The sequence below is a fragment of the Archocentrus centrarchus genome, chromosome 3, assembly GCF_007364275.1.
Source record: "Archocentrus centrarchus isolate MPI-CPG fArcCen1 chromosome 3, fArcCen1, whole genome shotgun sequence".
Taxonomy (NCBI): domain Eukaryota; kingdom Metazoa; phylum Chordata; class Actinopteri; order Cichliformes; family Cichlidae; genus Archocentrus; species Archocentrus centrarchus.
In genome coordinates this window covers 13,203,116-13,216,419 of record NC_044348.1, presented here as the reverse complement: position 1 = coordinate 13,216,419, position 13,304 = coordinate 13,203,116, and the positions used below count along the sequence as shown (strand labels likewise).

At 39.0% G+C, this 13,304-nt stretch overlaps 1 protein-coding gene across 1 annotated transcript in view; it reads left to right on the top strand.

Moving 5' to 3' along the window:
- The first annotated feature begins 1,940 nt into the window (after positions 1-1,940).
- The window catches only part of dpep1 (dipeptidase 1), a 13,704-nt gene continuing 2,340 nt past the window's right edge, over positions 1,941-13,304 (top strand). The window contains exons 1-9 of the mRNA XM_030726479.1: positions 1,941-2,071; positions 2,241-2,367; positions 3,568-3,700; positions 3,777-3,927; positions 5,657-5,726; positions 6,905-7,081; positions 8,217-8,301; positions 8,426-8,501; positions 10,749-10,884. Coding sequence (XP_030582339.1) covers positions 1,944-2,071; positions 2,241-2,367; positions 3,568-3,700; positions 3,777-3,927; positions 5,657-5,726; positions 6,905-7,081; positions 8,217-8,301; positions 8,426-8,501; positions 10,749-10,884 — 1,083 coding nt within the window. The 5' untranslated portion in view covers positions 1,941-1,943. The remainder of the gene's footprint in view (positions 2,072-2,240; positions 2,368-3,567; positions 3,701-3,776; positions 3,928-5,656; positions 5,727-6,904; positions 7,082-8,216; positions 8,302-8,425; positions 8,502-10,748; positions 10,885-13,304) is intronic.

Sequence of the window (13,304 nt, the reverse complement as noted above, 5' to 3'; positions counted from 1 at the left end):
TCCACTCAGCTGGACACCATGCTTTTGACTTTTGAACCAGAGAAATATGTATTTAACAAACAATTAACAGAAAATGATATTGCATCCTCAGATCCACTGTCACTACTGCCGGCATTGACACAGTCCTGTTAATTAGATTCAAATAACAAATAAAAACAACAAAAACAACTTCCCATGACTGGCCAATAGGTGCCAGAGTATGGGGTGATGAACAAGCATCCACTGAATTGGCTGATATGTATAACAACAAAACACACACATATACAAGAGAACGGCTTTTGAATAGCTGTCCACTTTAGCGACCACTATGCATGAAAGGGTTCATTTATGGGATAACGGCTGCAAATGTTTCCATACGAATCAGTTAAGAACAAAATCCTCCGTGGGCAAAATGACACTACTGAGGAAAAATCTTGACACACCCCTCGGTTATATTCACTCTGAGTCAACTAATGCTGTAGTCATTGATATTTATTATGGTCTTATAATGAAAGTCACTTATAAAAGTCTGATGGAATTTGTAGAACTGTGAAATAGTGCAGTGCCTTACATTATGTTTCCTACAGAAAATGAAAATGAGACTGCATAGTGATACTCTAACTTTTAATTGATGTCTAACTGACACCACACACTTTTACACTAAGACTGTAGAATCACTGTTAACTAATAATAGCACACTCTCTTACTCTAACTTATTATACTAGGCATAGACTGCTTTAAGTCATAATTTTCACACAGTTTGGACAATACAGTACAATGTGGTCTGCATTTTTTCTTTTTTTTACAAAAGGTAACAAGGCTCAAATCTGGGCCTGATTATGGAGAATTTGAAAGTCTTCAGTGCTGTTTGTTGGTGTGAGGGTGGGACAGTGGTTTCCCTGTAAAACACATGAAAGTTTAACTAGTCAGGCTCATCCAGCCCTAACTATAAGCTTTATCAAAAAGAAAAGTTTTCAGCCTAATCTTAAAAATAAAGAGGATGTTCCACAGAAGAGCTGAAGGCTCTGCTTCCCATTCTACTTTTAAAGGAACCACAAGTTAGCTTGCAGCCTGAGAGCTGGTGCTCTGTTAGGATAATGTCGCAATATGAGGTCTTTAAGACATGATGGGGCCTATGTGGGGAGAAGGATTTTAAATTCAGCTCTGGGTTTAACAGGGAGCAAGTGAAGAGAGAAATATGCTCTTGCTTTCTAGTCCCCTCCAGTGCTCTCGCTGCAGCATTTTAGATTAACTGAAAGCTTTTCAGAGCTTTTGGAATAATGAATTACAGTCGACAAGCCTAGAAGTAATAAATACATGAACTCATTTTGTGAGAGGAGATGTTTATAATTTTAACAATATTGCACAATTGAGAGAAAGCAGTCCTGCATATTTGTTTAATGTGCGCACTGAAGGCCTTCCAAATTCCTCACAGTGTTGCTGGATGCCAAGGTAATGCTATCCAGATTAAATATTTGCTTCGACACCATGTTTCTAAGATATTTAAGGGAAAATATATTAATGTCAGTTTTGCCTGAATTTGGGAGAAGAAAACTACAGGACATTGTGAACTTCAGAAGTACAGTCAAGGGCTTGTTATAGATTTACTAAACTACTGTGCTGCACTTACCACAGCTGGCACTGTAAACTTACTCAACACAGAGGAGGTGCAATGAGCACCCTGCAAAATAAAGCACTTTAGGGCAGCTGTTGCTGCAAATGGGCTCCATATAAATAATTGGAAACAGAAAACTGGAACCTACGTCTGTATAGATGCCAAAAGACAAAAAGACCGAAGGACATTTAAGTAAGAAATCTGCTCCTGCAACCTTTTACAAGAATTGAAATTATTCCAAGGTCAAAGAGAGGCTCAGCCAATAAAGTTTTTGATTTGGCCATCGGGGAACGAGCAGAGAAACAGAAAAAGAAAAGCAGTCCATTTAGCAGTGTTTAAAGTTTCAGAAATGCTGAACAGGGTTATTTTGGCTTCATGCTTGGCGCTGTGGATCGGTTCTTTCACCTTGGCTGTGGATACTGAGGATTACATGGCCAGAGCTCTGCAGTTAATGTCTGAGACGCCTCTCATTGATGGGTAAGTGAAAATATATTTTGAGTGTTTACGTGTGTGTGTGCTCAGTATGTAAACATCTGTAATGAAAGTCCACTTACAGATCATAGTGCTGATCTAAGTACATATCTTTCCTAAAGTTTGATTCGAGGGGAAAAAATTTGCCTTTGAAGCTCTTTGCTTGTTTTTTCAGTCACAATGACCTGCCTTGGCAGCTTCGAAACCAATTCAACAATCAGCTCAACAAAGTGGATCTTAACACACTGGCAACAACTCACACTAACATCCCCAAGATCAAGGCTGGACGACTGGGCGCAGAGGTACACACAATTACACAAATTACTGCAGCATTAAAGAAAAACATCTTTTCAGTGTCACGGCACTGACTCCCACAGCTCACCTTCACCACCTCCTCAAAAAAGACATTTCACAAATGAACAAAACAACTGACTCAAACTGCTTATATGACAAAGCCAGGCTGGCTCACCAGTGCTCGTGAGGCAGACCTCAAATGCTCCAGTCCTCACCCAGTCATGCCTTTCTGTACACGCGTGATTATAGCAGTCATGTTACATGTTCACTTTATAGGATTAGCACAGAAGCCATTTCTTCTTGCGATAAAAACTGGAGAACAAAACAAATCACATCTGTCAAAACATCTGATATTTGAATGAAATAATCCAGCAACTACCAGCATTCTTGCTTTATTTATTTATTTTTGTGAACACAGAGCATTGCAATTGTATAGAGTTGTACTGAGTTGCCAAGAAAGAGTGACCACAGGTACTGTACACCAAAAATGTTTGGCTGATTTGCAGAAGTTAGGACCAAAATGCAGAACACACACTTACACGCACACACACGCACGCACGCACACACACATGTACACACACACGCGCACGTGCGCGCACACACGCACACACACACACACACATGCACACTCACACACACATGAAAGCCCAGAAACTGAGAAGCTAAATCCAAGAATAATACCCCCACCCCACCCCAAAGAATACTCATACTAACTTTTTGCATACATTCTGCTTTCTGATCGACCTTTCAGAGACACACAGGTGTTTTTGTCAGTGACACTATACTGTACAACTCCATTAAGTATATTTACTCATTTTGCTGCTCACCAACTCAGTTTGTACTCTACCAACAGTCACTGATCTCATACTAACTTACGTGATTTTTTTCTTTTGTTCTTTTTTGCAAAAAAATAAAAATCATACTTCACTGGGTTTAAATAGTTTTTATTGATAACTGGTATCATGAAATGGTGAGCCAGGTAATTGCATACATATCTATGATAGCACACATATATGGTACATGGTATCATATGTACATAGATTCAAGACTGTCTGTGTGTGACCATTTTATCTGTTTTTTTTTAAGCAGTCTTTATGGGATGCCTAACACTCCATACCATATAAACAATCATACATAAAATCTGAAGCTTTAAATGGTTACACAGTGGTGCCATTTATTCATACATTAAACTTTGTTCTGGTCCTCAGTTCTGGTCAGCTTATGTACCCTGTGCTACTCAGTATAAAGATGCTGTCAGACAAACACTGGAGCAGATTGATGTGATTCACAGGATGTGTCAGAAATACCCAGACAGCTTCATGTTTGCCACTAGCAGCGAAGGTGAGACATTGAGCTCTACAGTTCATACCTGCCTTTGTCCTGACTGTATCGCACATTAACTGTTATCTCTGCACAGACATCATGGAGGCCTTTAAAATGAATAAGACCGCCAGTCTGATTGGGGTCGAGGGGGGTCACTCCATCGACAGCAGTCTGGGGACCCTACGCATGATGTACCAGCTGGGGGTCCGCTACCTCACACTTACACATTCCTGCAACACACCTTGGTATGAGCCGGCGCAACAAACATGACCTCAATATTAATAAATCATTAACTTCATCAACTACAATATAGTGCAAACGTCCTGAGCCAGCCGCCAATTTTTTAATATTTTGCTAAGAAAGTGGGAAAGTGGTGCAGTGACTTATTGAAACATGTGCAAACATGAAGGTAAATATAGTTTATAAGTCAAAGTCAATATTTGGTATGATCACCTTTATTCTTCAGTTCACCCTGAACTCTCACAGGCAGCTTTGTAGTCTTCATGAATAGTTCTCTGGGCTTCTTGAAGGACATTCAAAGCTCTTGTTTGGATGTTGGCTGCCTTTTGTTCTGTTCTTTGTCAAGATGATGCCGCACTGTCCAGGTATGACAGTGCATTTGCCAGTGTGTTTGGGATCATTGTCATGCTGACAAATGATGCTGTTCCCAATCAGATGCTTTCCAAATGGTAGACAGTATTACATGGTGGATCAAAATCTGACAGTACTTTTCTGTATTCATAATTTTCTCAATTTTGACAAGATTTCCAACACCACTGGCTGAAATGCAGAGCCTCCACCATGTTTTTCACATGGGTGTATACACTCACTGTTTTACCTCTCTCTCGATCTTCTCCATTCCTACTGACAATGAGTCAAAAAATTTTAAATTTGGATTCATCACTCCATCAGACCTGTTGCCACTGATTATAAGACTAGTTCTTGTGTAATCTGGCATACCTCAGCCTTTTCCCCTGTTTCCCTTCCTTAAGAATGGCTTCTTGACAGCAACCCTTCCACTGAGACCATGTCTGATGGTAGATAGAACAGATCAGAAATAAAACATTCCTCTGGACTAAAATTAAGTAGGAAAAAGCAGCCAGTGCATACTTTGTAAAGTAAAATAGGAGCCAGTAGTTTTAGTTATGTAAAATATTTTTGTGCAATAGCTGAGTAATGATGCTCAGTCACGTTGCACCACTTCCCTAAACAAATATAAACATGTATGTGAGCCCACAGAGCAACTTAACAACATAAAAGATTAAATAAGGGCTTGGGTGCCGTGTCACTGACTGATGTTTTCAATAATAATTCACGAGAAGAGAAAAAAAAAAATCCATGCAGTAAGTTGATGTCTTGCATGAACAGTAACTTCCTCTGGATCATTTTCACACTATTAAGATGAATGAAAGCTTCACCTTTTCTATTCATGCAATGAGCCCTCAGTAAGGTTCAGCTGTTGCAGGTGAATGTGTGGTGCAACATTAGAACTGTGGAGAGCACGGGGAATTCCTGCAGGCCCGTTGAGCTCTGCAGGCCGCAGTATCAGATCCATTGGAGGGTGGGATCTGATGCTTTCCCTCAACAGTGAGCAAACCAGGTGCAACCTGCAACTGGTTACATTTAAGAAACCATGTGAATATCAGTGTTAATATATATTACTAAATTGTTTTACCAATGTTTTTGTGGGAAAAACATGTACTCAGTGGCTGGTTTTGGACTTATCTGGGTATGACTCTAATCTCCACTAAGTCTGAAATTATGGAGAAAAATATCTATTTGAAACCTCCTAAAGTGTGTCTGTACATCTTTGTTGCCTGCCTGTTTCTCTTTGGTCTGCTGTGAGTGAAATGTTATTAAAATCTTAAATATAACTCACAGGCTTTAAATTACTCTTTGGATTGTTCTTTGTCTAAATTTTGTATTTTTTATGGTAACTTTATGGAAACATTTTATTTTTATTATTTTTGTCAGGGCAGATAACTGGCTTGTGGACACTGGTTCAGTGCCATCTGAACATCATGGCCTCTCTCCATTTGGCAAGGTCAGTGGTACAAACAGGGATTCAATTCAATTCAGTTCAATTTTATTTATATAGCACCAGTAGGAATATTTTACAGTGTGCAGGTTTATGTCTAGTGTGTTCTTTGAAGCTGATCTTAGTGCAGAAATGATCAATCATTACTTTTTGAGAATCTCTGTACTGTTTAAATGGCCTTTTGTAACAACAGGTTGTAATTGTTTTTGTAATGTGTGCATCCTAAAAGATATATTGACTATAAAAAGTTTTCAGATATTATGTTTTATAGTTTTACAACATCTTCTGAGAATTTAAAATTTATTGCAAAAGGTTTTACTGGTAGGATCGGTGTAAAAGCCTCTGCTGCAATGACCTGTAACAGCAGGCTAATAACTGAATATGCAATAAGTATGATTACATAAACATATCACTGATCTATGTCCCAGTGATATGAGGCGGCTAGCCTTGACTGACTAATGCACAGTGCCAGAGCTCCGAGTCTTTATTAGATTTAATGTGAATTTAGTGATTAGAAACAGAAAAGAGCTCTTTAATGTCAAAGTGAAAACACAGCAAATTATTATTAATGGATTGGGTAAAATATTGAAAGTTGCAAGTGAAGAAATAAAGGCTGAATAGGGGGCTTACATTTTAAGGTGCAATAAACTATTAATATTTATCGCCAAAGTTATTACAGTTAACTAAAACTAAAGTAAAACTAGATGTGAAAAAAGCATTTTAGTTAACTAAAATTTAAAAAATTGAATTTTGAAAAAAAAAAGAGAAAACTAATTAAAATAATTATGTGAACTTGGAAAACGAAACTAAAATAAAAATGTTGATGAAATGTTCTTAGCTTTAGTATTTGTTAATTTGCCTGATGAGGCTTTCATGGACAGCTTTATTGAGACTTTGGATATCTACTGTGAGTTAACTACTTTCAGAAAGTTCTGTTTTTTATTGTAATAAGTGTTCAGGTTTTCCTAAATGTCCTCCATACAATGATAATTAAAAAGACTAAAACAAACAGTGAAATGAATAAATTAAACTAAAAATAAACATTTTCACACTAAAACGAACAAGCTCACTCTGGAAACTGACTGAAACTGAACTGAACTTAAAGCAAATGAAAGAAATAAAATAGTTAACTAACTTAAAATACAAAACTATTACAAATATAGAAATAATCGTTCTCACAACAGCAACTAATTGTGGAAATGAACCGTCTGGGGATGCTCATCGACCTGGCTCATGTGACTTTGGAGGTGATGAACCAGGTGCTGGACACGTCTAAAGCGCCGGTCGTCTTCAGCCACTCTTCCGCATACGCCGTCTGTCCAAACAAGAGGAACGTCCCAGATGACGTCCTCATGCGAGTGGTGAGTTGGTGATTTAAAGAAACAGCAGGCCAACCTAAAGGCTGTGGAGCTGCATGCTGAATTGTAGTTTATGAATAGTTCACATGGTTATTGTTTTATTTCACCCCCCCCCCCCCCCCCTTTTTTTTTAAACCACAAAATCTTTTTTATAAGAAAAACCTGACCAGGGTAAAATGTAAAATGCAGCACATACATCTCATTTTAGTAAACATGCGTATGTACTGTATTATTGGCAAAATTGGTTTGAAATCTCAGAAATGCTTTTTATGGAGGAACATGTCCCCTTTGTGTGGTACTTTTAGATTGTTATTATTGTCTATGCTGCATTTCCCAGCTGTAGAGAGCTATGGTAAAGCCATTTATTCAATATTCATGCAGTGGTTGATAGTTTAATCTGTGGCTCCTGACTGAGGAAAAGGAAGAAAACATCTGGAAGATGCTGATGCAAAACAACTCTTTTTTGTTTGTTCTGTGTGTGTTTAATTATTGGATCACCTTTGCTGTTCATGCCTCAAATTGTTGAAACCATCTGAAAGCTTTGAGAGTAAATGTTTGGTGAAACTTTTCTCCATTACTTTTTTGTCAGGGGTCAGAAGTCACATACCAAGTTTAAGTTATAACACTATATTGTACTTTGAAAGGTTAGTATCCACAGCCTTTTCCCTGAAACATTAACATCAGCTGCATGGAGTACAAAAAGAATAATATCTAACCATTCTGGGAAAGTGTGAAGTGAGACAAAAACAACACAAAACTGTGCCTAAGTGCGCCACAGATATTGTAAAGTGATCTGGGTGTGTGTGTGTGGGTGGGGGAGTGAAATGCATCAGTAGAATGGCTGACTGCAGTAAAATATGCAGCCAGTTAATATCGCCTTTGCCGCTTAGATAATGCACTACTAAAAGCTCTTTATGACACAGATGAGCTGCAAGCGGTCGTAAATCCATCCAGATAGCTGATGCGTAATCATAACCTTCCTGTTACGGTCAATAAAGCAAGAGAAAAACAAGAAAGAAATTGTACAGCACTGTAAAATATTAAAGAGATAAAGCAGCAAAGTTATGACAAGAAAACACAGCAGACGTCTGTGACCTCATGTGGACCAGAGTCATATAACATCAGTCTGTCTCTCCAGAAAGAAACTCAGGGAATTGTGATGGTCAACTTCTACAGTGAATATGTGAGCTGCAGCAAGACAGCTAAGTTATCAGATGTCACAGGTAAATTAGTGTTTTAACTATGACAGTTGTTGTAAAGCCTGTGAAATATTAACGTTTACCATTCTTTCCAGATGTTAACTTCTGTCCGTTCACTTTATTCTCAAATTTTTTGCTTTCATTATAGATCATTTTGACCATATAAAGAAAGTGGCCGGGGCGAGCATCATCGGCTTTGGTGGAGATTATGATGGAGTTAATGGGTTGGTTCCCAAATAAACTCAGAAACATCTCTAATTATGGATGCTTTTACCTCCAAACTTTTATGGTTACTTTTGGTTTTTTGTTTTTTTTTTTCTCTAATTTTATCTAAAAGAGAAAAATAAAAACAATTGATATCTGAGAGAGAGGCTTAAAACACACTGTAGGATGTGTAACATTATAGGAGAAATGTAGTGAACATGTAAACAAGAAAGATATACAGTTCAGTGCAAAAATCTTGAGCCACCCCTCATTTCTTTATATTTGGCTTGGAAAATGTGAAATAGGCACAGTGACTTATTGAAACATGTGCAATTAGACATAAATATACAGTATTTAAGGCAAAAACAGAGTTCTAACGAGTTTGAAAGTCAATATTTGGTGTGACCAACTTTATTCTTCACCACAGCCTGAACTCTCTGAGGCAGCGTTCTTGTCATTTCTTTAAGTAGTCTTCAGGAATAGCTCTCCAGGCTTCTTGAAGGACAGTCAAAGCTCTTCTTTAGATGTTGCTGCCTTTTGTTCTGTTCTCTGTCAAGATTAACCCACGCTGCTTCAATAATGTTCATAATGGGCTCTGGGGAGGCCAATCCATGACGATAGTGTGTTTTTTCTATCCAGATATGTGTTTTACTGCATTGGCAATGTGTTTGGGATTATTGTCATGATGATGATGTCAAAATGAAGCCAATCAAACATTTTCCAGATGGTACTGGTGGATCAAACTCGGAAGCTACTTTTCTGTATTCATAATTTCACCCATTTTGACAACATCTCAAGATCAGCCAACCATGACGGAGCTTCCACTGTGGTTTACAGATGGCTGGAGATGCTCAGTGTTCTCTCTCCTGTCCTCCTCTGTACATATTGACAATGATTTGAGCCAAAAATTTCACATTTGGATTCATCATTCTGAGACCTGTTGACACTGATTTTAAAGTCAGTTTTTGCGTGATTTGCCAGATACATCTCTCAGGTCCTGCGTCAGGTCTTTGCTGGATTTTTTTTCCTATCTCTTAAGGACATACAAATACTGTTCATCTGCTGAATATAGCCTGCTGCATGTTCTTCTGTCCTCCATTGATGAAACTTGTCCAGTTTCATTAGTGTTTTTAAGGACAGACTGCACATGATGCTGAGATGTGCCAGATTTTCGGCTAACAGCTCTTTGGGAATAATAATAATAATAATAATAATAATACATTTTATTTATAGGCGCCTTTCAGGACACTCAAGGTCGCCTTACTGGTAAAAAACAATCAAAGATGAAAACAGCAAAAGAGAAAGCACAATTACACAATAAAAATTGAAGAAAAGCAAAACAGTAGTTAAGACCAAGATTAAATCCTAGAACCCACCCAGTCACAGGCCAAAAGCTTGTTTGAACAGATGGGTTTTTAGACGAGATTTAAAAAGAGATAAGCCTTTTATGACCTTTAAAATTTGCGGTAGAGCGTTCCAGAGATGGGGTGCTGTATGACAAAAGGCTCTAGACCCCATAGTTGCTAAACGGACCAAATGTTATATTTAGGAGCAGTGACGAAGAAGAACGAAGTGAGCGTGAGGGAGTATAGTAATGGTTTAGAGCAGCAATGTAGGGGGAGCAAGGTTATGAAGAGATTTGAAGGTGAGAAGAAGAATCTTGTATTTGATACGGTAGTCTATTGGAAGCCAATGTAGGTCCTGAAGGATGGGAGTAATGTGTTGAGTAGAGGAGGTTCAGATAATGATACGTGCAGCAGAGTTTTGAACCATCTGTAACTTACAGAGAAGTTTGAGTGGTAGACCAGCGAGAAGTGAATTGCAGTAATCCAATCGAGAAGTGACAAGGGTGTGGACAAGAGTTGCAGTACTGGCAGGTGTAAGAGAAGGACGGAGATGATTAATGTTACGAAAATAAGCAGACCAAGTGAGGTTTTTGTCATGAGCCTCAAAAGAAAGAGTACTATCACTTCCTTGATGCAAAAACACTATTTTATGTCTGATGAACTGTTATCTTTGGCGTTTTTCATAGATTCAACTAAAGAAATGGGAACAAATGATGTATTTATATAACTTGCTGCCAGTAACAAGGTCCCTAAAGATACAATTTAAAATCGGTTCTTTGCTAAGTTGTCTGCACTGGTTTATCCTTTAATTTAGGTGCTTTCTAATGTTTGAATAAGACTTTGTATACAAGCAAACCTGACATGCAGTTAATTGTAACTGCCAGAAAGTAAAATTGTCCATCTTGCATGTTGTTCTCTCAGAGTACCAGAAGATTTGGAGGATGTGTCCAAATTTCCCAGTTTGGTAGCTGAACTACTCAGGAGAGGATGGACTGATGAGGACGTTAAAGCTGCTCTTGGAAATAACCTGCTCCGTGTCATGAGACAGGTTGAGAAGGTGAGGAATAAATATGCACACATTCCCAAGTTCTCTGCACTTTCTGGTATAATTTCAAGAGCTGTGTGTGAAAGGTTGGTCAAGTTCACTGCAGTCATGTTTTAATAGATCAGGGGTGGGCAACTCCAGGCCTCGAGGGCCGGTGTCCTGCAGGTTTTAGATGTGTCCCTGATCCAACACACCTGAATCAAATGGCTGAATTACCTGCTCAGTATGCAGTCAAGTTCTCCAGATTCCTGCTAATGTCTTCTATATGTGATTCAGGTGTGTTGGATCAGAAAGAGTTTGCCCACCCCTGTAATAGATGGACTGGCCTGTTTAGTGGCTCTGTGCCATCTCTTGAAAAAGGCAAACCCAGCCTCAAGGGAAACAGAAGCTAGAGTACTCCCAGTGCTGGCCCCAAGCCTGGATAAATGGGTGGGTTGTATCAAGAAGGGCATCTGGCCAAATCAAACAGATGTGGATTTATTTCCCCTTAGGAAAAAGAGATCAGCCAAAAGTGCCTGATATAAGATGGATTGGATTGTTCACATCAGAAAAAAAAAAATTCAGTTGGGAGTTGTGTCCATGAAGAGAAAAGCAATGTGAGGGTTAAAAATGATGTCCATCATCTATAATAAGGTTTCCAGTAAATTGGCTGACATGACTTAAACTCACTTGTTCCAGGCACCTTCAGCAACTCCTTGTAAAATAATCTTGCTCACCTCCTCCCTGAGAGATAAAACTCACAGTTTTAAATATGAAGCAGAAGTTTCCAGTAGGGTTTGATAGGAATACAAGAAAGTCTTGTGTGTGTGTGTGTGTGTGTAAGGTTCCAGTGCCAAAGCCTGACCCTCATCAACTGACACCAGCTGTCTAGATTTGAACCACCTGCCTGATAAAGAGAAATCCACCAATGAAAAACAGTCTGAATTGCAATTAGCCAACCAGAATGATCTATCATTACAATAATTATAATTCACCAACTGAAAATAACTGACCAACTGTTACTCCTGGTTAAATTTGCCTTGCTGCACCTGTCAAAAAACTGCTCCTAAATCCAAGACCGCAGCTCCTATCAAAATACTTTTTGAAAAGTGAAGGTCGCGGTGGTTAGCACTGCTGCCTCACAGTTAGAAAACCATCTGGAAGGCCTGGGTTTGATTCCACCTTGGCCCAGGCCCCTCCCTCTCTCTCTCTCTCTCTCTCTGTGGAGTTTGCTTGTTCTCCCCGTGTCTGCGTGGGTTTTCTCCAGTGTGTTTTTATGTTCCTGAAGGGGCTCCTGTCACGGAGGGGGCTGTGTGCTTGGAAGGGGTGGACCCAAATGCAGGACGCATGAACCGGAGCTTTACTCTAAACAGCTTTATTGCTGGAGGCTCACAAATCTTAAACAAAAACTGGAAAATGCAACAAAATCTCAACCAAGGCAAAAAACACTCACAAAGCCTGGGAGAAAGAAAACACAAGAATACTAAACTGGAACATACACAGCCGAGGGGGGGCAATGATGACGACGCAACAATGAACAGGGGAAAACTGAGGGCTTAAATACACACAAGGAAATTAGGGCAAGTGAAAACAACAGCGAATGACAGGTGAACCAAATGAACCTAATGACAAAGGGAAGCAAAACTAAAAGCATAGGGAACGCGAGACTGTCAAAATAAAACAGGAAGTAACAAGGGAACAGAGACGCAGACCTGACACTGAACACTGGGAAACACAAGGAACTAGAAAATCAAACAATCAAACCCCACAACAAAAGAAAAACTCCAGAACAGACAAATAAAAACCAAACCAAAACACACAGGGTCCAACGGACCCCGGACCATGACAGCTCTGTCCTGCGGCTGAAACAAAGTCCTCCCTAAAAATTCAATGCTTCATTATTCTTGAGTTTGAAGGTACTCCCTCGACTTGGATCACAGATCTAAAAGTTTACATCTGTTTGCTTTGAGTTATGTATCGTTTGAAAGAAGATGAACGGCTCTACGTTTTGAGGGTAAAAACGTGGCTGTAGAGTCAAAACTGTGGACACAGCTCCAGTTGAAAGAGAGCATTTTCAGATTAATCTTTTGATTTCGCCCACTGTCAGTTGGTGTCTCCACTCTGACAGCCAAGATTCCATCCAATACACACCAAGTATAAACTCTGAAACCCTGACCCTAACTGAAGAAAAACCACAAAAGATATTATAAAGATAAATGCAAGCTAAATAGGTCAGTGTCTCTGTATCAATGTAAAGTTTGAATGGTGTCTGTAGCTCAAAGTATGTGGAAGCGGTTAAGTGTAAGAGAAACGAGGAGGAGGAGGTCTCTCCATTGAAATACATTGTAAACTTTTGGTGAAAAAAACTTAAATTTTTTTAAAAATTATAATAGAAATGAGAAAAGTACAAGCAGATGTGCAAAACAAATGGGAATCTAATAGTAGTAGGTAGT